This window comes from Tinamus guttatus, unplaced genomic scaffold (assembly GCF_059628265.1).
Source record: "Tinamus guttatus ecotype Peru unplaced genomic scaffold, ASM5962826v1 Tinamus_guttatus_pri_ptg000117l, whole genome shotgun sequence".
In the NCBI taxonomy this organism is placed as follows: Eukaryota; Metazoa; Chordata; class Aves; order Tinamiformes; family Tinamidae; genus Tinamus; species Tinamus guttatus.
Genome location: NW_028288651.1, coordinates 1,030,939 through 1,055,866, shown reverse-complemented (window position 1 = coordinate 1,055,866; position 24,928 = coordinate 1,030,939). Strand labels below are relative to the sequence as shown.

Below are 24,928 nucleotides of genomic sequence, written 5' to 3'. Positions count from 1 at the left end.
GGACTAGTCACATTTCACCCAGCTTTTGCACAGATATTTATAGCCCGGGAAGTGGCGGGGTGGGGGAGGGGGCACTTTGTTTAGTTTAGGAACACTCTGTTCCTGAAGTACTTTTCCATCTCCCTTGGAAGACAGCGTTTTGATTTTGAACAGAACAGCCTGCCCCACAGCTGAGGCGTTCTAACTGGGCTCCTTTAAAATTCATGCCTTCTGTTAATCCAGTTTGAGCCTGGGTGAGTTTCTCTACGCCAGCAAAGGTGGGACTGAATGCAGAGGCCGAGCTCTGCACAGGGAGTACGAGGCAGTAGCAAGAGAGCTTTGCATTTTGTGTGCTTTTTAAACGCCCCTTCTCTTTTTTCTGAGTCCCCTTTTCTCCTCGCAATGTCACAGGCTTAATCAGGACAGCACTAATGAACATGGACAGAGAAGCAAAAGAATATTATGAAGTGATTATCCAGGCCAAGGATATGGGTGGACAGCTGGGAGGATTAGCTGGAACAACCACAGTCAACATCACCCTGTCTGATGTCAACGACAACCCACCCAGATTTCCACAGAGTGAGTAATTGCTGCTGCATCAGGGCATCCCTGGATGGGCAAAAAGGGGCGGCCTGGTTGCACAACTGCTGTTTGCTCTAATTACAGCCCTTTTCCAACCGATTCTAGTGACGACTAGAGACAGGAAATATTCTGAATCGAAGAAGGGCACTTTTCTTCAAAAATGTCAAAATGGGACATTCAACAGCATGTCATTCAGAAAAGGTTTCTGAGCATCAAAGTCATCAAAAGCAAAGCCTTTTTAAAGCTTTGGGGTGAAATTAATTTACAGAAAAAAAAAAAAAGGAAGGCATGAGTTGCTTTGTGTTCTTAGGCAGCTTATGGCCCTGCCTTTGACTGCTAATTGCTGCCCTATTTCTCTTTTCATCCTATCACCAAAAGGATGTCTGTCAAATAAGGGACATGTGGCAGTGCTGGAAGATGACAGTAATTCAGCCAATGCTGCAGCCAGGCTGCTGCAGGGAAGCATCTGGCAGTTGTGCCATCAGAGTAGAGTACCTTGTCATACAGACTCCCCTCCAGTAAAGGTTTATCTAAACTTTGGCAATATACCATTAAAAACTAAGATACATGACATTCTTGGTTAACACAATATCAAAACAAGAATCTCCACTGGTATCAGAAAAATTACCTTGCATGTACAGAAGTGTATCTCAAAACAAAATATGCAGTGTTTTGCCTTTTATTTTACCATGCTACTATGTTTATCTCTACTTTGATGGAACTATATCTTTCAAGGCTCTACTTTTTCAAAAAAAGAAAAAAAAAAAAGAAGAAAGCTAATCTCTACCGGTACAGATCGATCTCCAGAAATTTTTGTTTTGCCATTTTTTCACCTGGCAGAGAACTGAAAACTTCAATTCTTTCTGCTGCTATTATTCTTCTCCATCTGTTTCTATGTGCTGTACTGCTAAGTCAAAGCACTCCACTAAAATCAGCAAGAAACAGCCATTTTTCTCCTTTCAAAGCAACTTGTTGAATGTATCATTGCCAATCCTGTTTTTAAAGTTACATGAATTGCTACTGTTTGATATCAATCTCTGGATTAGGAAAAAACGATGATAGATCAAACCTTATCCTTGATGTTCTTCTGCCATGTGAAGCTAAATTAACACAGTAATTGCACCAAGGAGGATTTGAACATAAAGCATAATGGCAGAAAGTATTATAGCTATAGTATGCATATTTTAAAAATATATTTATTTTTTAAATAGCATCTCTCTCTTTTCCTCAGGCTTCCCACTCAGCAAATTAGTGGTGGACCAATTGTGCTCAGGATAAGTAGGGAGAGGCAGCACATTCTAGTAGAAAAACTGGTAAATTTGGAAGAAGCAGGCAAGCTTCTGAGCTCCCAAGGCTTTGTTCTAGCCTGAAAAAGAAGCTTGTTCAGACCCAAAGAAGGATTTGCAGTGCTTCAAAACTCTCATGTTTGTTCCACCCATACAAGCTAATCTATGGAAAGATGCCTACCCTGCTAAGTCTGCTTCGTATACTAGCTTGCATCAGGGCCACAACAACCCTAGTGCTAATTGCCCTCTTTTTCCAGGGAAAGTTACCATTTTAAGGTGTATTGCTGTTTAGAAGAGAAACCTGTTCATACAACAGACACTTAAATAGAACTTTCCCGGGCAATTCAGTGTGGGCCTTCGCTTTTAAATGGAAATAAATGGAAATAAGCCTGCTGTTTCCACTTCAGGAAAAGTCCCGTAGCCTATGCAATATTATTTATCGCCTGCCCTGACTGACTCTCTGATTATTGGGCAGTTTGGGGTTCCTTTTCACCGCTTGTTTTTACTCCCTTTTCCCTCTATGCTACCTGTCCCAGAACATTATCAGATGAGTGTGCTGGAGTCTGCTCCCGTCAGCTCTACCGTGGGCCGTGTGGTCGCCAAAGACCTGGATGAAGGCATTAACGCAGAGATGAAATACAGCCTTGTGGATGGAGATGGCCTGGACGTCTTTGATATTAACACTGATCCTAATTACCAAGTTGGCATCATAACTGTGAGAAAGGTAGTAATGTTTCCTTTTTATAGTAATTTATATGGCTAATCATCCTGCTTATGTTTTATATGTGCAATATTCCCTCATGGCTACAGTAACTTGGTTCCCATCGTGTGACAGTAGCCCCTTTCCTGCTATAAAACACAAATTATTTAACATTCACTGCTGAAATATAAAAACAGATTGTGTTCTTAGGAGCAGCCTTAAAAAGTGGGGACAGCATTATCATAAACATGTCTTTCCCACCAGAGGAATGTCCTGATTCACTATTTATCTATTTAAATATTCTCTGTAGCTTCATTATCCTACAATGGAAGAAATTAGATCAATATTTGCATTTGAACTGTACACAGTTCACTCCATACACTTTTTCATTCCTATGTCCCACAAACAATACTAAAGCAAGCCTTAGAATTATTTATAAACCAATAAAACCCAGGCAGTTTTTTTTCCTTTTAATTGCTGCTTGAAGCTCCATAGATGCTAATTAGGCTAGAAGAAGCTGTCTCTAAAATAGCAGCTGTGAAACTTCTAGTACTTTGTACCACAGGCAGTGCAGAAAGGAATAGAGTATTTTGCCTAGACTGCCTGCTATAAGATATTTATTCTACAGTCTTACATAAATGCTAGAAATTGGAATCTCTTTCTAGGTTTTGAAGCTGTAATCGTATTTCTGCTTAGGTGTATCTAGTGTACTCATACAGAAATATATTCTTCATTTAAACAGACCCAGGACAAAATTAACTACTAAGATGGAATGAACATGGGATAGATTTGACCCTGCAAGTCTCTATGCCCTACAACAAAGCATTTAAGCATGTATTTATGATCACCTCTCTCCAATCCTTGTTTACAGGCACTACTCCCTAAAGTAAAGCGTGTACTTAGGTGCCTTGGTAGAGTGAAACTGATGTCAAATGAAAACTTTAATGTCATTTTTCACTCATTTATTGAGGAAAATAAATCATTTCTTTGCAGCAAAAAGGCAATAAGCTTACCTTTGCTTCCTGTAAATATGGCTTTAGTAGATGTTGATGTAGGTCAGGAGGAGGAGATAAAAAAACATCTGGCATCAATCATAAGAGAGATTTACTGCTATCAAGTACGCACAGGTCAATCCAGCTACTGCATATAAATGTTTGTAAAATTCTCTATATGACTGTGACTTATTGTAGAGTTATTATTATCAATAGCCAAACACGGGGAAAATTATCTTTAGATCCAGATTTCAGATCCACTAAGCTAAAAAAAAGTTTAATTAGTATTGATATAAAAGCATATGAAAATGATTAAAATGCAAAAATGCAAATATGAGTGTATATGAATTTCTAAAACCATACTGAAATCTTTGAGAGAAAAGCTTGTGTTGAAAAGACATTTGAACACCCTATCAGAGGAGAAATCAGATAAGCACGAAAGCGGTGTTGAGGCATGGCATATGAAAGGATTAGGAAGTAAAGCAAGCAATAGAGCCATGCTTAAAGGCGAAGAAATCCAGGCAAACTGAGGATGCCTGAGCCCATGAGCATCGAAAGTGTGGAGGTCTATATCACACTTGTTTGATTTTCTCCTTTTTTTCTGACTTAAGTATTTTAAGTGATTAAGTCATTTCCTAATGCAGTTGGTTCTGCATTCTATTAAGTGTTTCTCTGATATAATTGCTCTTTTATAACATAGATTTCAGTATATATGCAGTGTTCCAGAAGATATAATGGTCCTTTTTCTTCCTATATGTTTGAGCAGCTGTATATTGCACAGTCTTTACCATATGGACAATAACTGCTTGGTCTTGTGAATACATTTTATTGCTATTTTTTACAATGCACAAATATGCAACCATAGACCATAATGATTTTGTACTAATGTGTAATATATTTGTAGAGCTAGTTAAATCCTTACTGACAAGTACTGTGCATGCAATAGTCACTGATTTACCAGGTGGAACAAAGCGGAGAAAGAGCAACCTTCAGATCCTTTGAATGTGCTGCCGTATTTTGCACAGTCGATGCTGTAGCACTGCAGAGACACTTCAGTCATATTGGACTTGCATGAGCCACAACGTACACACAAACCCACAGGCATACACACAAACACACACACACACACAAAAAAAAAATTCAGTTCCAATTCCAGTTTTTGTTTTTCACTCTTGTGTATTAAACACTGAAAGAGTTTTTGTTCCAGTCTTTAGTCAGGCCTTCACATGAAGAGTATCCTGGTAATTCTACTGAGAAAATATGAGCCTTTGGATGCCACTGACATGTTTCCACTTCTGAAGAAAGAAACCGTTGTGGCAGGAGAAAAGAACTGAAGTCTATACCACATTCAGGGGATTTTTTGAGACCCGTATTCCTGCAATGCCTGAGCACATAAAACTTGCTTTGTTTATCAAACCAATGTACAACTAATGAGTGCAAAAGTGCCCAACTGCATTGTTGCTCAGAGACTTGAAGAAATGGGTTATGACTGGTCAAGGAGGACTTCACTGCTGCAATAATTAGCTTTGCACTCATTTCCCAATTGCTTTGCCACTCTCCCTCTTCTCCATCCTCCTGACCATTTCCTGTCCCTAAAAGTAAGTCTTTAAAAATAAATACCTGAATAGGAGTAACAGAGCTGTAGGATGGGAACAACAGTTGCTGTACAGGAGTGTGTACACAGCGGTTGCACACAGCGTGCTCTAATCTGTATATACATATAAATCCACATGTCTTAAAAGCCATTCAGCCAAAAGCCAAAGAAATTTCTCTCTACTTATCCATTAGCAGAGTTATAAACAGAGCCACGCTGCTTCCTTCCCCAAATAATATTTAATTCATACAAAGTAGAAGAACTTCAACAGGAAGAGGTCAGGGATATCTCATAACACTTTGAGTTAAAATATTATCTAGGCAGACACTTCTGGATTTTGAACCTGTGTTTAAGACACTTCCTGAGGAAGTGAAAGGTCCCACTTCCTAGGAAGGATAATTTACTGGAGCAGCATCCATTGAGAGAGGTTGGCCATGTCCCCTTACACCCACTCCAGCCATTGAGTGGCTGGGCAGGCAGGACATCCTTGAGATACGCACTCTGATCTCATCAGGAGAAACAGAGATCATAATTGGGATGTGCCATGTATGCATGCCCTTGTCGCTGGCCTACCAATACTACCACGGCCAGTTTTGAGGAACCAGCTCTTTATATCTTCACCACCTTTTGAGGTCCTCCCAAAGTGAAGAGTGAAATGCTTTTTTTTTTTTCCTCCATTTCTTTTTTTTTTCTTTCCCTCAGGGTGGAGTAAAACATGCTGTACAAATCTCAACACAATGATGATATGTCCGCTTTTATTTTCATTTCACTATGAAAGATGAAAGAATATGTATTTTGGTGTGATCTGCAAATATATCTCCCTGTTTTTTCAGTTCAAATGTATTTTTTTTAAAAAAAAATGAAATTAGACAGTGTCAGCTGCAGCTCTGTGCTTTGTTTCCATCTGCAAATGTTTGTTATGATAAATAAATACCTTTCTGCTTAAAAATCACAATAGAGATTTGTTTTTAAAAAAGAAGAAACAGTTTATAGTGCCTGATGCTAGATGTACTTTTGTTCTCCTCAGCCTTTAAGTTTTGAGAGCAAGAAAAGCTATACTTTGAAAGTAGAGGGTGCCAATTCCCACCTGGAGATGCGGTTCCTGAACCTGGGTCCCTTCCGAGATACCACCACTGTGCACATCAGCGTGGAAGATGTGGACGAACCTCCCGTGTTTGAGCCCAGCTTTTATTTTGTGGAAGTGCCTGAGGATGTGGAGATTGGGACGACCATACAGATGATTTCTGCCAAGGATCCGGATTTAACCAACAACTCGATCAGGTCTGTCCTGCCTCAGTGTGGCCCTCCAGAGTGTTTCTGGTATGTGCAGTAGGTGGTCCAGAGAAGTGACCTAGGCGCCTTGGCTGCCACAGTCCAAAAGTGCTGCCAGCTTTGCTGAGAACCAGCTATAGTACCAAGAGGAAAGCAATCAGCTTGCTTCTCGTATCTCCACTTTCTCCTTTAAAGACACTGTTTTGTGTGACCTATCTTTGTAAACGGCTCAGAGTCACAACTATGTTTGGAGGAGACTGAGGGCATGCTAATATATATGCATGAACCACTAAATTATACAGTGTCTGGCCAAAGCTGCAGAGCTAGATATTCCCATAAGGAGTTAAGAAAGGTAAGAGGTCCATTTACAGTCACGGGAGCTTCATGCCTACAACTCAGCCAGGAGCCAAAGGAGCATATTTGTGTGATCATTTCCACAGTGGCTGCCAAGTCAGCCCAGTTTACCAGAGAGTTGTTTTTCTCTGAAGCCATCCCACAGACTAATTTTCACAACTTCCAGAAGCTCTGGGTAACTGTAAGGTCAGCTGATAAAAAGTTTCTGCCTCCTTGTTGAGCTTCTGTTTTCCTGAACTTGCATCAGTCTGGCTTCTGAATTGTCTGGATTCAGGACCAGTACTGAGACATACGAGAAGAATCAAAACACTAAGTATTGCAGTTTTGAGGAAAGGGAAATCTATACGAGCAGCTCTGTGGGCTTCATCTAGGAGGTCTGAGCATACATAATGCCTTGTTTTGGAAGAACATACATAATGTTCTTGTTTTTGAAGTTCTGGGTAACTGCCTTGTTTTTTCTGTTTTGTTTTGTTTTTGTTTTTGTTGGTCCCTCCTACCCTAATATATCTACCTTTTCCACCTACATTATAATGTTATACTCACTATCTAAAATGATTCAATCAACTGAAGACACAAATGCTGTGTCTGCATCACAGTTTCATTATGCTTAAGTTTTTTCCAGCAGCATCTTCTTTTTCTGGTTGCTGTCCAGCATTATCCAAATGCAGCAGTGCAAACTGCTTTGTGTTAATCTGCTTAAAATAGTATGAAAAAGTCCTGTGGACTATCAGAGGGTAGAATTGTTCATTGTTATTTATAATTAGGTCTTTTTTAGTTTTCTTCAGAGCTTTCCAACAACTACACCTGATGAAACAGCACTCTAGAAACATGAAATGTATCACCAGAGTTATATTTTAATAAGGAAGCAGTTGTTACAAATATGAAGAGATTTCTTTATAATTTTGCTCCATCCCCCCTTCCCATTTTTCCCATTGTCCTTCCCTCTGTCCCATTGTCCTTCCTTCCCCCATTTCTTCCTTTATTCCTTCTCTCCCATCTCTTCCTGAGCCTTGTATAGACATACTACACATGATTAGGGTAAAAGGAAAAAAAGATAGAAGAATAAATACTATTTGCAATACTCCCTAAAATGCAAATGTTAAGAATTGTTTTTTCCTACTCTGACACCTACATGGTCATCTTCATCCATGCCAACCCTGCGCAGCATCAGTCTGGCCCTGTTTTACATTTGCTTTGCATTAATGTTGCACAGGGTGAGGCAAGGTAAGCAGAATGAAATCCCACATATTTTGCTATCCAAGGTGAAGTCCATCTGAAATTAAAACTGTAGAAAAAAAAAAAAGTCAAAAGGCAGGATAAGACCACTGTTTTTTTTTTTTTCAAGTACGGAAAGTCAGAACACACTTCAAAAGGACTCACTAAACACAGGGGAGCTCTCAAATCCTCATTTTCCCAGCTCCAGGTGTAAGGCCCTCTACACTGTAAAATTCTGATTTCTGGAAATATACCAGGATTACTGCTAAGTGACTGAGGAAAACGAGTACAGAGGAAATGAGTGTAAAGGAACAGATATTAACAGGAGAAAGAATGTGGAGAATCCAGAGGAAGACTCCACCTGCGCCTCTTGACACCAGTGATTAATACTGCAACACTAATCACAAGGCCATATTCAGTTTCAGATACTCATTGGCCTTAAACTGTCAGAGAGAAATTCTTTTTACAGCCCTCATACAAGAATAATTATCATAGCAAAATATAGTAACACTCATTTCCTAAATAAATCAAATGCCTCAGAAATCTGTTTATTTATGAAGAGATGGGAGGGACTGGGAAGAGAAGGGAAGCCAATCTGCCTTTCCATCCTCTTTCATGTCTCTTAAAAAATGTGTAAAAGAATGCTGTTTGTTTCCCCGTGACATAGCTCAATAGTATTTTATATTTCCCATTTAACATGTCCCCATATAAAGATCAGTCTGGCATGCTTGTTCCAGTGAGTGCTTTTGTGCTGAAAAGGGAAAATTCAGAACAATATGCCTTGTTCAGCATCTGTTGTGACTCATGCCCTGAATTCCCATCAACGCTGAGGAAAGAACCAACAAAAAATGGGAATAAGTCCAAGCTCTAGCTGTGGTATTTACTTTAGCCTGTGTGGCTTTTGCCACAGGATCTCTGCCCATTCTAAGGTGACTAGCTAGGAAGGGAATTTGTGCAAATTGCTGTTAAGAGCGAGGTGATGCATATGAAGGTACTCCTTGTAAAAAACACATATGCCACCGATTTAGTCAACTGCTGAGGGAAAAAGTGAATGAACATGGTTTGTGCATGTTGTTGATTGATATGAAACCTGAGAGCAGTTATGACATATCAGATGTGAGAAATACATCCACATACCCCAGTGGCAAACACAGCATATACAGAATGACTGAAATTCTCTTCTGTGGGACGCCACTGCTGAAAGTAGGACCTGCCGCTGCCCAGAGCAGCCCTCCGGGCAATAGCAGGACATCTCCTGGCTCACAGGGCAGCAGCAGCAGCAGAAAGGCCAGCTGTGTTGCTGGCAGGCAGAGTTTGGATGCTCGGCTAGCGCATACAGCTCAATTTGCTTCTCTCCTTTGGGAAAAAAGCAGGGGCAAAGCTGACAGCAGTCGCTTTTCTCCTTGCCACTGCCCAGCAGGACCCTCTGTCCGAGGAGCGCAGCGCTGACAGACACTGCCCGCCCGGCTGCAGGTGGCACCACGCTCCCCTGCTCACGGGGACAAGCTCACTACCAGCGTTAACCGGGCAAAGTATTGGCCTGGCAGGTTCGGTAATTAAGATGAATTGGCCGTGGAAAGTGTTTTTTCTGGCTGGATGATGAGAGAGTTGTGGCTTAGCCTGTTGCATGAGCATTTCTCTCTCAGTGGAGTGGTCCAGGAGGCAGGTGGAGTTTCCTCCTGTAAAAGAAGAGGAAATGCAAAAGTACAAGGAAGGAATCAGTTCCTCCTCATCAGCCTAAGCGCCCAGAGCATGAGCTGATGTAAAGTCATTTTCATAGTGTCTGAATTGTGCCCAAGGAAAGGGTATAATTATTTTGCCTAGAAAAAGAAATTGCATTCCTCACTGACAGACTTTCTTCTATAAAGCAGATGTTCCTGTGCTGAGCTCTGCTTTGCTTGGAGGCTTCTTCCTTTAAATCAGCCAGCCCCGGCTACTGTTCACAGCCATGTGAGCGGCCTGATTTTCAAGACCTTTATTCTATACCTATAGAAGTGAGTGGAGCACACAGCCGGATTTTGTGCGTAAACATGCATCTGCTGTATACAACAGTATTCCCATTGCCAGGGTACTCTGTTGGCTATAACACACTGTTTTCACAAGGGTTGCATAATATTTTAATATGTGCTTTTGCAGATACTCGATTGACAGGAGCAGTGATCCAGGGCGGTTCTTTTATGTCGACATTACATCAGGAGCACTGATGACTGCAAGACCTCTTGACCGGGAGGACATTTCTTGGCACAATATCACTGTGCTGGCCATGGAGCTGAGTAAGGAGAACGCAGACTGTACTTAGATTAAAGAGATAAAACAGACAAAGCAGACCGAGAGACTTCAATGCAGCAATTCACATGTTCTTATGTATTCATTGGGAAGTCATATTAACAAATTAGTCTTCCGATGTGAACAAGCAAATACTGCATTTTATTTATTTTTACACTCCTGTTTGCAGGGTAGTGGGAGGAGTAGTAGCTGGCAATTCAATACAGAGTGCTGCTTTTTTCACTTCATTAGTATTCCAGGCATTTATTTAAAACTCTCCCAGAAATATGTTTCAGCAAGAGCTCTACCTCTCCAAAAGAACTAAGCAACAAAAGCAGACGCTGCAAAATCTGTTCAGCTGCTGAGGTAGCCAGCAATATCTTGAGAGGGGTACATGGCTCAGGGAATGGCAGGCAGCAAGGAGCCTTTCCCTCCTAGGTCTCTGGTTTAAATCTAGTCTGCATCAGTAATGAATTAATGTCATCACCATCTGCTTGCTGCAGAAATGATTCGGGCCAGGGTGCCTTGAGACCCTCTTGTATGAAAAGCCCAAAGCAAGAGAAAATTGTTAAGGTCTCAGGTTTCACTGCAGCTCCAGTTCATCCATGCCAGTTATTTACCAAGGCTATGAGACCAGAGAGATGCTGATCGTTTCATGGAAGCTATGAAAAATTTATCCAAGTTTGAAATAGTAACAAACATGAGCTTCATAAAGGAGCTCAGAATATGCGAGCAAATAAAACAAAATGTTTACCCAAGCTCCACCTGAAATCTCCTGGCTGAGGGAGAGCGACCTTTTAGGAGCCTGCTTTCAATAGCTGAGCAATCCTTCCCATCGGAGGGAGGTTGCTAGACACACAGAGATATGGGGCAGTTAGTTAGTTTGAAGAAGCTTTGTACCCAATATTAGAAGTTCTACAGAAGAACTTTATACGCAGCGTTGCTTCTCCTCTCTGCAGCAGTGAAAATCTGCAGGATTCAACTCTGGAACTTGTACTTTCGAGGGCAAAGATTTTTAGGATGCTTGCCTGAAACCTGGCCAACCAACATGAAGTTGGCAATGGGAATATATCACAAACGTGTGGGTGATCTACCACTCATGTAGGCCATTGCAGCATGAAGGGTATTCCTGACCCCTTTTAAGGAATGAGAGGTTTTCATGACATGGTAGGATCTAACCCCATCTGCTGATGCAGTTTTACTTTCAGCCATGGGAAGTCATTGCAACTGTGAGTATCTTCACAAATACTGAGTGCATAAAATCTATCCCTGTAGCTGCACTCAAGAGCGAGAGCAATATGAAGGCATACATTCATACATGCCATTCCTTCACTAATCCTCCATCAGGCCTCTGTCAGTTTTGTTTTGGACATGTACAGTACGGTATTTTAATTCAGAGAATCTTTTTTAAAATGACATAGTTGCTTAGTGCATTCTTGAATAAAGCTTTTAGTTTCCAAAGTTAGACCAATAAGAGTATAAATGTAGGCATTCATATGCCACAGTGATGAGCCTTAGCAAGATATGTGTGCGCATGCACATGCAGGAAAATGAAGGATTGAATTGTTAGTAGGTGAGAAGCAATAAAACTTAAGCATAAGTCTCTCAGTGACACAGGCTTTGGTACAGGGAAATCCACACTGTAATAACCTTTTTTATTGTTCACATGAACAGATCATTTCATGCTATAAAGGGAGATTTATCTGGTATTTTTAAAGAGAGGAGGAAAAGACTGATTTTTAAAATTTTTCTGGATCTCCAGTACTTTTCAGACCTCCTCATCATGATTTTTTTTTCTTTTGTACTTAGAACTTTTGTGCTTTCTTTTTCTTTTCTTTTGTGCTTAGAACTTTATTTTATCATTTATGATGGAAAAAGGAGTTCTGTAGCAGATAAACACAGAAAGAAAAAAAATACATTTATTCACTGAATGCTAAGATTAGAAATTGTGAAGATATGTGAAATGACGTCTGGTTTTACTGGAAAAGAGAGCTAATGATAAATCAGTAAGACAGAAATATCACAAATGATGTCATGCAGAATGTAAAATTTTCATTGCAATTTTAAGCTTCAGCGAAAGCTTTTCTGAGCAATTTCATGTGTTCTTATGTTTTAACTCCCTGTATAAAGCATTAAAAACTGGAAAGAATATTTTTGTCTTCGTGGTATATAAAATATGAGGAAAAATATATCTGAATTAGACAATTAAAATTTTCAACAAGCTCTAGATAACAAATCTATCTTTAGGAGTCTGTTCCTAACCCCTGCCATCAATACAAAGGCTCCAGAAACAATATTTCATAATCAAGCTGTAACTGCAGGGCATTGTCTAAAACTTTTGTTACAGAAATAAACCCATTGGACTAAAACAAGCTGAAGACATTCATACCCGAAGGAATTTGTTTTGAAACGATGATAAGCAAGGGTAGAGAGGAGTGCATTTGGACCGTATTTCTCAGTCATATTTATCTGCAAAGGTCCAGATCAACGAGTGCCATTTAGTGCCAGTAGCGAAAAAGCCAGTAGCGAAAAAGCTGCTTTAGTCCTCAGTAGAGGAGGGAAATTCCCTTGCTTTACTCTGCTCTCCCTTCTTCTAGACAACCCCTCGCAGGTGGGCAGCGTCTCGGTGACGGTCAAAGTCCTAGACGTGAACGACAACGCGCCCGAGTTCGCGAGGTTCTACGAAGCTTTTGTCTGTGAAAACGCGAAAGCCGGCCAGGTGAGACATGCTGGCGATGCCCACGGGACGGGTGGATGTCATCTCATGTGCAGACTGCTTTGGAAAGGGCGTTTAAAACTGAACTTGGCTAACCAAATATTTCAGATGAGCACTGCTCAGCAGCTGCCTGCAAATGCCCCTGCTGGGGCCCGTGCTGTTTTGCAGGGGCAAGCACATCACACCAGTACTAACATCACATATAGCACCTTTTTTTTTCTCCCATAACAGCTTCCAAATTCACTGCACAGTACAAATCATTGCTTTGGGTATATGCCAGCAGGCAAACACCCAGTAAGTTCTGTAGCAGCTACAAAGAGAAGAAACACGTCTCAAGAAGTGCCGTGGATTAAGTTGGGCCCATATGCGGCAGACAAGGTTTACTTTAAAAAGAACTTACTTATAAGTGCTTTAAACAGCCCTGATTTATGGGAGCTGGACATAATATACTAGAGCAGCTACAAAGCAGGGGAGAGCTGAATCTCTTCTGCCAGGATGTGAACCAAGGATTACGGAGTCATAGATAACGCAGGACTTCCAGCTTCACATACTGTAAATCAATGCCTCTGAGCAAGCTGCAGTGCCCTTGTACCCCTCTCTCTTCCAAAACCCCAGAAAAGCCCTCTAACGAGGTCTGCCCTTGCCACAGGTGGACGTGAGCTCTGCCTCGCTGGAGTCAGTGGGAGCTCTACCACCCATCGCTTGCAGAGGACGCACCTTGGCCTGGCCCTTCACCACCACAGCGCGGACTTGGTCTCCACATGCACAGTTGGCAAAGGCCTCTTAAAAAAGCAGGTGCATGGCTCATGATTTGTGGAGAAAAAATTATACTAGCAATATCACAGCCTATCTCCTCACTTCACTGAAGCTTCTCCGGGCTTGCTGTGAAGCAGAATGTAATAGTGGTTCACTGCTGGGACAAACTGCCCTGAGACCAAGTATATACAGGATAATTTCATCCCACTAATTTAAGGAGTCTCGTAACAGTACAGGGAAAACAAATCATTGTCTGCTTATTTTTCATGTTTTGAAGGGAACGTGTTCTAAGTAGTAAGCTTTTCAAGAAATGCACACTAATTTGAACCGCTTCTTTCACTGAAGAAAGCCAATACTGCTGCCACATTTTGAAAAGTTCTGGTCAGTTTTAATTTGCCAAATCAGACTTTATGGGTCTATTGCTACTCTACACAAAAATAGCTTTGAATGAAAAAAAACAGGTGAAGATTTATTCCATGTATAAAAATATATCAATGTTTACTCGGGGAGATCTATAGCTTGCTGTGCTGAAGTCATTAGGCTACTTTGCTAAACCTCTGTAGTGAGGGTGACAGATCTCTTTCTTAGTATTGTCTTACTTTCTTTCCACGGTGTTATTTGTTGCATATAAAGAGTGTTTGCTTGGTTGTGTTTTCTTTCTTTGATTCCACTGACCACTTAGGAATAGCTTAATTGGTTTAAAATTAAAAGAGTGATAAAAAAAATCAGTCTAACGTCCTTTTCTACCTACAAAATGAAGCTGAAAATAAGTATGGTCTTTCTTACAAGCTCTCCAGTGCACAGTTTCTTTTCTGAACACCCTGGGGCCTCAAAAGGAAAGAAAAATACGTGAGAGGATATAGGGACACACGGGAGAGAAGTGCTGTTATTTTAATGAATCTACCTCCTGCTTTGTTTAGAAATGATTCACATGGTCACAGAAAAATAAAATTAAGCCCATGAGTTTTTGAGCCTGTTCTGGAGTCATCTCTTGTCCCTCTGTAAAAAAAATCTGTTAAAACGTGGGTGCTGCTTACATATATACCTATATGTAAAGTTGAATTCTTGGGCAGCGTTGGGGTTGCTACTCATGTGCTTCTGCTTTATTCTTGCATTCTGCAGCTGATCCAGACAGTGAGCGCCATCGACCGCGATGACCCACAAGAGGGTCAGCATTTCTACTACAGCCTGGCTCCCGAGGCAGCCAACAACCCCAACTTTACTCTAAGGGACAATCAAGGTAATGCAAGTGGACACAGACAGTTAGCTACTCTAATTTCTAGTGCCTCAGTTGGTCTTGAGAGGCTCTGACTTACAGCATGTGATAAGACTGCCATTTCAAATAACACCAAGTGACACCTGCTCCTTAAAGGCAGTGATAAAATGACATATTACTTAATACACTTGAAGGTTATATGATATTTGCTTCGCTATAAATATTTTCTAGAAATCAGCCCCTTTTTCTTCTTCGAGGAAATGTGCCAGTGCTTTGTGCAAATGCATTTCTTGTGGTCATGCTGCAGGCCCTCAGATTACCAGAGTGGAAATAGCATTTGTTCAAAAGGAGATGCTTGCTTAAAGGTAGGATAGAAACTGGAAGTCAGAGACCGATCTGAGGGGAATTACATTGCTCTTTTATGTACCCTTCATGTTTCCTTCCAGGCACAGAAGGGAAGATTCCTGTATTGTTCCAGTATTTTTCTCAAAGCTCTTTTCTTCTTCATTTTTACACATCCTCATTTATTGCCTAGGAAAGGGAGGGAGATAAGGAGAAGATGCCGGGTTTGGTTTATAGAGCCTTAGGGAGCAACACCATGTACAGCTAAAAGTCCATGTAAAATGCGCTAAGTAGAACCTGAAACACCAGTGAGGAGACTTGCAGCAAAGGCTTGGCCTTTGAGTATCCTAACCTGTGTAATTTACTTCTTTTGGGGAATCTTTAGTGATTTTACCTCTATATTGAAAGACCCTCATATGATGGCTGCTAATAAAGGGCCATTGTGGACAGACAACGGTGCTCAGGTCAGATCTGCAACAGCCTTCAGTGAGAAAGAGGGAGGGTCTTTTACCGAACTGCTACAATTTTTAAAGTCAATATAGAGGAGTAGGATTTCAGTAGGATTTTCTTCCAGAATGTGGATTAAACAGGAAGAAATCCACCTGCAGCATCTGTGGCCAGTCTGCAAGTGGAGTGCCTACCCATGGTCCCAAATAAATACACGTGCCTGCCCATTACACCTACTGCCATGATTCCCATCCATGTCTCTGCACCTATATGCAAGAACAGCACATACAGAATAGATAGTGTATATCTAGTGTAAACAGTGTAAATATAGTGCATAATATGGAAGACCCTATCTTCACTAACCAAGTGTCTTAAAAGATGCCACTTGAAGAGCCCAGGGCCTCTTCCATAGCATGCTATTGCTTAATCATCTCAAAGCATTTTTTGCATAGGATTTCTGAAGTCTCCCTACACTATTTCTTATGATTTTCTGTCTCTCACATCCTCATTCTCTTTCTTGTACATATATATATACATATAGCCTAAATACCTAAACAAGTAAAATGCAACCATTGCTAAAACATTTGGCAAACTGGGCTCATTTCATCCTCGAGGCATTGCACTAAAAAAGCAGCTCACAAAATTCCCAGCATTGGATGCACTTTTTCTGTCTAAGGCCATACTTACTATAATTTATAGTGACAGCAGTGACTGAATGACTGTGCCTCCTGCTCTCTCTAAAATACCAGTTTTCCAGAGAAATATATCACAAGAAGCTTAGGGTACTGTTGGTTACAAATCTGAACAGAAATGTTAAGTATCAAACCACTGGCTATTTGAAATATACACATTAAGGATTATTTTACTGTCTTAGCAATTTGGAGCACCGTAGTCAGTTCAGTAAAAATAATTTATGCTTCTATTTTCATCTAGGGTGTACTAGGTACTATATAAATTACAAGACTAGTCACAGAGGGGATAAAATGTCACAGGATAGAATGCCAGGGAACAGGACCCACCTTGCTAGTCACAGCTTGTGCATCTAAATATGAGAAGGCAACGCTGCTCAAATTGTGGGAAGGCACTGTTAAGGTTAGCAATCGTGCCCGTTACTTGGTTACCCACTACAGCAGTACGAGAAACTGCAAGACATGCAGCCTTCCTGGCAGCAATTAAAACCTTGATTTATACTAAGCAACAGATAGGTCACTGTTTGCATTCTGATGAGCTGTTTTACATATTTATTTGGCCCTTGTTATTATAGTCTCTGAGAACTTCTTTAGTCTATTCATTCTCCCCATATCTGTGGCAGACAGAGAAATCCTATTGTCTCCACCTTATAGATGGGAATAAGGAAAAAGGGCGAATGCAGAAATTAAGCTACTTTTAGATCCCTGATTCCTTCTGAGATCAGTAAAATCAGTAGGAGATAAAAATGCAAGTAGCTGCAAAGATCTGGAACTAAATGACTTCTCAAGGTCATACAGGATGTGAGCTGGAGTCACCCAGCTCTAGGGTTACTCATCATCTTCTCCCCCTTCTAAATCTGTGTGAGATTATGTTGGGAAAGAATTGGCACAACAATTTTGCTATGAGAATGGAATGAACAACAAAATAAACTTATGACATTTCCAAATTAAATTCTGGGCTGATCTTCTCCTGACCCATAAGATGCTGGCATCCATCTTTGGGGAAAAAGGAATTAATGGAAAGTGTAGCCATACTAATGGGTGCAAATGTCAGTGTCATATCACTGTCAGGCATGTCATTGCAAATCCCTGGCAGTCTTTCCCATTGCATTTAAATTTGTCCTACAAAAATTGCTAGTTATTTCTTCCCTTCCTTTAAACTGAGGTCTGCCTCTGACTTTGGCAAGACAGAGAGCAAAAATAACGAGCTGAAAATCCCTAAGAAAAAAATAAAATCCTTTCCTCAAGCTGGCAGCGTCTGGGATGTCTGATTCCCTGTACCCTTTCTCCCACTCGTGGTAAAATATTGCCTCTGTTAATCATAATTATTACTATTGCTTTTAAAAAGCTAACAGAAGCTGTAGGAAGTATCATCACCAATTTTGGTATAGACTCATGCAAAAAAAATAAAGCCTTCCCCACGGCAGGAGCAAAAACTAGCTCTTTTCTCTCCATTTCAGTATATGCAGTGATTGCCTCTCCAGAGAGGCAATTCACTTGCAAGAGAGGCAAAATTGATAGGAAGGAGATGCTCCGTAGCTTGCTGTCCTAAGCACGTGAACCCCCCAGGATGCACACGAAGAGGGAGTCTGGCTTTCACGCTCCTCCTGAGCACAGGAGTGTGGGACTGGCCACCACGGGTTCCTCAGTGTCTCCGCTTAGCCCTGCAGCTGAAGGCTACTGTCTCCTGCTCTGTAAGCCTCAGATGATGCATGGAAATCTGTGATGCAAAAATAGTGTATTCCTATGTTTGTTTGGGTTTTTTTTTTTTTTACTTTTATATAAAATGGAGCTTTTGTGTGCTCACAAGCCCTCCTCTTTTGATGCTGCGGCTTAGCAGATAGCAAGATATGAATCTGGAAGAAAATTGTGTGTTCCAGTTTCTGCCATGCCTCATCACATTCCAACATCTCCGCCCTCACTACATCAAACTGCACTGGCTTTTGACGAGTCACACAACAATATTTGGCACCAACATATTGCAGTTGCAGAGTAACAGGTAGAGTCATTGTTTCGGGATCATTTGGATGCCTGCCTAGGACAAAGCAAAATGAAAACAAAGCAGTGGAAATGTAATGCTGAGTTACCAAAGGGAGTTATATCAGCAAGAACAGTTAAGATTTGGGTGATACTGTAAATCCATCACAGAAAAATAAATTATTATAGAAACTTCAGTCTGAAGAAGAAATAAGATTAAAAACTCTTGAGATCTTCCCCTGATTTTGCACAATTCCAGACAGATTCACTGCCTGTGCCATCTTTTGCAAGCAAAGTATGACCAGCTCAGAATAATGAAGACTTCTTCAGTGAAGGTTTTCTGACACCTCAATGGAATTTGTGACTTTTATTATAAAACAGTTTATAGAGAGGGGTTTTTGTTTGTTTGTTTGTTTGTTTACTCAGGAAAGAGGAATGCAACCAAACTGGTTCCATTGGTGCACATTTTTGCCAAGGTGATTCAGATACAGCATAATTCCAGCCACTTTGCTATTCTGCTTTTCTGACCTTTTGGCCATTTTTTCATGTGCTACAGCAGGCCCAGCACTGAAAAGATGTGATTTTAATCGCTGGGAAGCACACGCTAAACAGCTGCAGGCGAGAAGGGACTTATGGGTGCAGAGAAGAGAGGAGAGGACAGTTTGCAGAAGGCAAGGACTTTCCATTTGCAGCACAATCAGGACTCATGGGGAGCCCAACATTGCTGTTCTACAGTTGGGGTTGAGACCTGTTCATGAAAATCACCTCCTTCTGTCTATAGCTGCTGCAAATTTTCAGAGCTGCATGATATATCAAAGGATATATCAGTAAAAACTGACAATTAATCATTTTTAATCAACCTTGGGGATCTCATCCTGCATGGGCATCATGGTGGACAAGTTGACCATGAGGCAGCAGTGGGCCCTCGTGGCCAAGAAGGCCAATGGGATCCTGGGGTGCATTAAGAAGAGCGTCTCCAGCAGGTCGAGGGAGGTGATCCTGCCCCTCTACTCAGCCCTGGTGAGGTCACGTCTGGAGTATTGTGTCCAGTTCTGGGCTCCACAGTACAAGAGGGGTGTGGAGCTGCTGGAGAGTCCAGCACAGGACCACAAGGATGATCACGGGCCTGGAACATCTGCCCTATGAGGAGAGGCTGAGGGAGCTGGGCCTGTTCAGCCTGGAGAAGAGAAGGCTGAGAGGGGACCTGATCAGTGTATATAAGTACCTCAAGGGAGGCAGTGAGGAGGATGGTGCTGGCCTCTTTCCAGTGGTGGCCACCGACAGAACTAGAGGAAACGGCCACAAACTGAAGCATCGAAATTCCACAGGAACTTAAGGAAAAAATTCTTAACAGTGAGGGTGACAGAGCACTGGAACAGGCTGCCCAGAGAGGTTGTGGAGTCTCCTTCTCTGGAAATCTTCAAAACCCGCTTGTATGCAGTCCTGTGCCACGTGCTCTAGGTGACCCTGTGTGTGCAGGGGGGATGGACTAGACGACCTCTAAAGGTCCCTTCCAACCTTAAGCATTCTATGATTCTATGATCTGGTGCTATCTGGTTTTCCTCAAAGTCCTAGCTTCTGGGATCACACAACTTAAAAGAGATGCTGCAGTATCATTCTATATTTTCATACAGACACATGCACTCACTTCAGAATTTTTGCTTTTGGAGTAAAAGCTTAAAAACTCATCTAAGTGCAAGAAAGAAAAGAACCTGAGATTGCTTTAAAAAACATCATGTCATCAATTCAAACCAATCCCATGAATTGTATAGATTGATATCGCAATACTTACGTATGCCAGTACTGTCTGATGCCATAAGGTTTGCAGCAAGAAGTGTGGAATTTGCAGCATAATTTAAGTCTAGCAGACAAGTCTAACAAGTCTAGCTGGTCTTTGCATATATACTGTAGCTGGCCATATATAACATTCCTGACCACTCCACTCTTAAAGGACATCAAATATTTTCTGATGTTTGGACTACAGCAAATAATAAATCTGCATTCGACCTGAGTCTCTTCACTGAAGATACTCACTTATGTCCTAAATTTTAGCAGTGAACTGACATGGAAACATTTTAGAAAATGGAATGATTTCTTCCAATTACTTTTTTTCATGATCTGCTTCCCATTTCCAGGTAACAGCTTGATTGTGCCAAGCCATCAGGAGCAGCTGATGGCTTCCTGCATTCCTAAGCATAGTAAATACATGTCCTTAAGAACCTGAAGATGCAGATGACCAGACTGTGACCTTTTTTGAACCAAGGAAACAAGAAATAAAATCAAGTACCATGAGGTCCAATGCACTAAAATCCCAGAGCTTCACTGCAGAGTTTGTAGGTCTGACGAAGAGATGTCCTGAGACCTTCAAAAATGTTTGCGTGGAATGCCAGCTTTTATGCACATTCCTTAAGGCTCCTTATTATCACTAGTGATACATAGGACACATTCAGCCCTTGTTTCTATTTTGACTTTGCACCTTCTAAAAGTCTCTGAGGCCACCAAGCTTGAAAGACAGCACTGGTAAAATCATCAGTGATCTCCAGAGGATTTTTCCTGGTATTTGTGAGTTTAAATCTGAGGAGAACAAATTATTAAATTCATCTTTTTTTATATATAATTGTGAAACCCAGTGCTTAGTCTGCACTGACTCTGAGCAAGTAGGTAGACAAGAATACAAGTGCCACTAAAGAATTATAGCATTTTAAAAAAAGTGCTGATCATGGTGGAAAAGTTTTGAGGGTAGGAATTTCTTTCCAAATGAAATTTCAAAGTTATTTGTTGTCTGGTTACTCTTTTAATACTTTGCTTCAACAACACTCTTTTGAATCATTTTGTTTCACGTTCTTATGTAAAACGGACGGTCACAGTAAATGAAGTGGAATGGTCAAATCCAGCAGAGTAATTCTGACAATGATGAGATGAAACATTCTGACTTTTTCAGTGGCAAAATGGCTAGTGAAATTGCATGTGTTTGACTGAAAAAAAAAGGTTTAGTTGCAAATTTTCAACTGGCTGCTGTTTTAAGATAACAACCTGATTGTTTCTTTGTCTTCTTGTTGCCTCAAGCAGATAGGCTCAGAACGATAGACATGGTCAGCCTGCCTGAGAAGTCTTTCAGAAAGAGGGCAAAAACAAGCCAGGCATCAAAAAATGTAAAGAGAACTTCAACATGTCCCCAAGGGTTATACACAAACACCTCCAAAATAGTGGCAGCATTTAAGAGTGAAGCCTAGAAAAGCTGCTGAGCAGGAACAAACAGAGACAAGAAGTTGCCTCTAATTGCTAATTTCTGTCTTGCCTTCTGAAAGCTATTTTAGTTAAATCGGAAGGCTGTGAGTTTGCTCTGGGCACTTCATGTCACAAAGGGTAAAGGCAACCCATAAGGTGTGTATGCCTTGCAGGTCTCACAGCTATTGCCTGAGAAGATATTGGAAGAGGGGAGGCAGAGGCAAACTCCTAATTAGTGACAAAATGATGTAAAGCAAGGGAAAAAAAAAAAGAGAGAGAGAGGACAAATCAGCGTAGGTCTAGGTCTGAGTTTTTTGACCTTCCTTTTCTGCTGAATATATTCAACCTTAAATAAGCTCTTCTATTTTCTTTCTTTTCCACTCTTAGACAATACAGCATGGATTCTAACCAGGCGATCTGGCTTCAGACAACATGAGCAGAACACGTTTTACCTCCCCATCCTGATTAGTGACAACGGCCGCCCCATGCTGAGCAGTACGGGCACGCTGACTGTGCACGTGTGCAGCTGCGATGAGGATGGCATGGTGATGTCCTGCACCGCTGAAGCCTACGTCCTCCCTGTCAGCCTGAGCAGAGGGGCACTCATTGCAATCCTTGCCTGTATCTTTGTGCTGTTAGGTAAATCCTTGGTTTCTTCCCAAGTGGGGCAATCTCTCTCTCTTTTTCTGATCCTCAGAAGACAAAGGCTGTGCATAGGCAATTGTATGTATATATATGTGTGTGTGTGTATGTAGAAATATATATAAACACACGCACACAAATATGCATAATTTTATGGATATAAAGACATGCAAATACACAATGGACCAGACCAAGGAACAGAGGATGTAGTCATTCTATGACTTCAGACTGTGGGACATGGGAATTGGTGACAAATAGGATTTGCAAATATCTACTCCGGAGCCCTGAAGTGCAGAGCCACTTGGTGCAGCAGCCCTGACTGGGAAGGTCAGGGGAGGTAATTGAGAACTATTGCTGGGGATACATTGCCCTCTCACCTGCATCAGTTTCTGATCCTACCCTCTCACAGGGAACGGGAATAGTAAATCCTGTTAGGCCTCGTGCCTCCTTTTGGCAAGAAATATACACTCCCTCCAGTCTTTTTTTCCTGAGAAAACACATTTAGATTAAACCTTTGCTGTTATGATGTCCTCTCCATTCATGGGAGGATGAGGTTGAAGATGTTTTGTAGGAAATCACCAGTCAGAGATAAAGGCAAACCTCTTTGAGGCTACATTACATATATACTTTTCTTTATTGAATCCTGCATTTTCCCTGACTTTCTTTAAAGGAGGAAGAGGGAAACTTTGTATTGTGGCACACAAGAGGGCTTTCTATTGGTTGGGTTTTGGACAAAAGCACAAATTGGAGCAATGCTCTTCAAAATTCAGTGGCTCTGGGCTTAACTGAGAAGTTCCCTTATGGGTGTCATTGAACTCCCCAATTTCTTTGTTTTATTCAAACCTAGTTCATTATATGGTCCCATCTCCATAATATATCATCATTCTTACTTCAAAAATAGCAAAGGAGCAGAGCATCTTGAAGGTGTTCCATCTCCACAAATATATCTCATCCTTTCCTTGCCCATGAAGTCTATTTTCTCTGATAGCTGCCAGTATCGAGAGAACCTCAGCTCCTTTGTTCATGTACTTGATTCACGAGATATTATTTCAAAAGGCCCTTAATTTTCAGAGGATCCAGTTTGAGGAGCAGAGGAGAACAAATGCTTTAAAAGTACCTTAATCCTGGCTCCATGAAGAAGTTTAGGTATCTCAGTCCACAATTTAATCACTTTAATCATTAAAGACAAACAAGAACTGCTCTGGAGCAATTAAAAAAGCTAGCTTTGCATTTTTCAGTGTAGACAGACCTACCACTGTGATGTCTATGTGCCATTCACCACCAGCTCAGCATTCATCCACCTATGTCAGGTGCAGAGGCCTGTGCAAGTACAGTACATGCTCCCAAAGCAGGGTGCAAAATCCAGCTGTGAGGCAGGAATGTAATGACCTCTGTAGAGCTGTGTGCCTCTGATCAGGCTGAAATCATCCTGGTCTGGCTTGTTTAAAGTTCAAGTATCTCCACAGTGCAAAGCATGCAATCCTGGATAGACATGTCCTAAGTGTCAAGAATTTAAGAATGTCAGGGAGAAAAGGAGAGATTAGCAGGACTTTGAGGTACTAATTTTGACTTGGAGGTGTCTAGATTTCTACATCCCTTCCTCTGCAAACATCACGGCTCTTCAATTTGAAGTATCTTGCCAGGGGAAAACAGAGCAGTGAACAGTTTAAACCCATTGCCCAAGTGCCATCTGGTAGCCCCCTCCACCGAGCAGAGCAAGATCTGCCCTCTCACTAATGACCTCGTGTCTGGGTTGCCTCCCACAGTGCTGGTGCTCCTCATCCTTTCCATGAGGCGACACCGGAAGCAGCCGTACGTCATTGACGAGGAAGAGAACATCCATGAGAACATCGTCCGGTATGACGACGAAGGTGGCGGGGAGGAGGACACAGAGGCCTTTGATATCGCCGCCATGTGGAACCCACGTGAGGCCCAGCTCGTGACGAAAAACAGGCAGGACATGCTCCCTGAAATAGAGAGCCTCTCCAGGTACGTGCCTCAGACGTGCATGATGGACAACAGTGTCCACAGCTACGTGCTCGCCAAGCTGTACGAAGCTGACATGGACCTCTGGGCTCCTCCCTTCGACTCCCTCCAGACGTACATGTTTGAAGGGAACGGCTCCGTGGCGGAGTCGCTCAGCTCCCTACAGTCGGTCACAACAGACTCGGACCAGAGCTACGACTACCTGACGGACTGGGGGCCGCGCTTTAAGAAGCTGGCGGAGATGTACGGCGCCACAGACAGCAGCGGGGCACTGTGGTAACGAACAAGGGATTGCAGAGGGGTTTCTGTGCAAAACGACGCCCGGTTAGGTCCATTCTCATCAGATGCTTCCATGGACATTGGCGAGGCCTCCTAAAATAGCAATACGGTGCTTGAATGAGAATGGGAGGAAGGGTGTGAAAGAAGGTCTCTGTGGATCAGCTTTACTCAGTTAAATTAAGTCACATTTTGAAACAAGGAGAAACAAAAGGAAGAACATTTTTTTCCTGTTCTTTTTTTTTTCTGTGGGGAAATTTGAAGGCACTCCAGGAATATAACGCATTGCTCTCTCTCTCCATCTTTTCTCTCTCTCTGTCTCTCTCTCTCTGTTTTTATACATGGCAGCTTACTCAGATCTATACATCTGGGTACAAACATCTGTGAAGTCCAATGGTAATCTCCAAATCACTA

The 24,928-nt window shown here is 41.6% G+C and overlaps 1 protein-coding gene across 1 annotated transcript in view; it reads left to right on the top strand.

Annotated features, from left to right (window-relative positions):
- Window positions 1–24,579, top strand: part of CDH20 (cadherin 20) — a 36,916-nt gene extending 12,337 nt beyond the window's left edge. The window contains exons 4-11 of the mRNA XM_010214653.2: window positions 391–558; window positions 2,384–2,571; window positions 6,161–6,414; window positions 10,111–10,247; window positions 12,837–12,958; window positions 14,834–14,951; window positions 21,998–22,249; window positions 24,019–24,579. Coding sequence (XP_010212955.1) covers window positions 391–558; window positions 2,384–2,571; window positions 6,161–6,414; window positions 10,111–10,247; window positions 12,837–12,958; window positions 14,834–14,951; window positions 21,998–22,249; window positions 24,019–24,518 — 1,739 coding nt within the window. The 3' untranslated portion in view covers window positions 24,519–24,579. The remainder of the gene's footprint in view (window positions 1–390; window positions 559–2,383; window positions 2,572–6,160; window positions 6,415–10,110; window positions 10,248–12,836; window positions 12,959–14,833; window positions 14,952–21,997; window positions 22,250–24,018) is intronic.
- The last annotated feature ends 349 nt before the right edge of the window (window positions 24,580–24,928 follow it).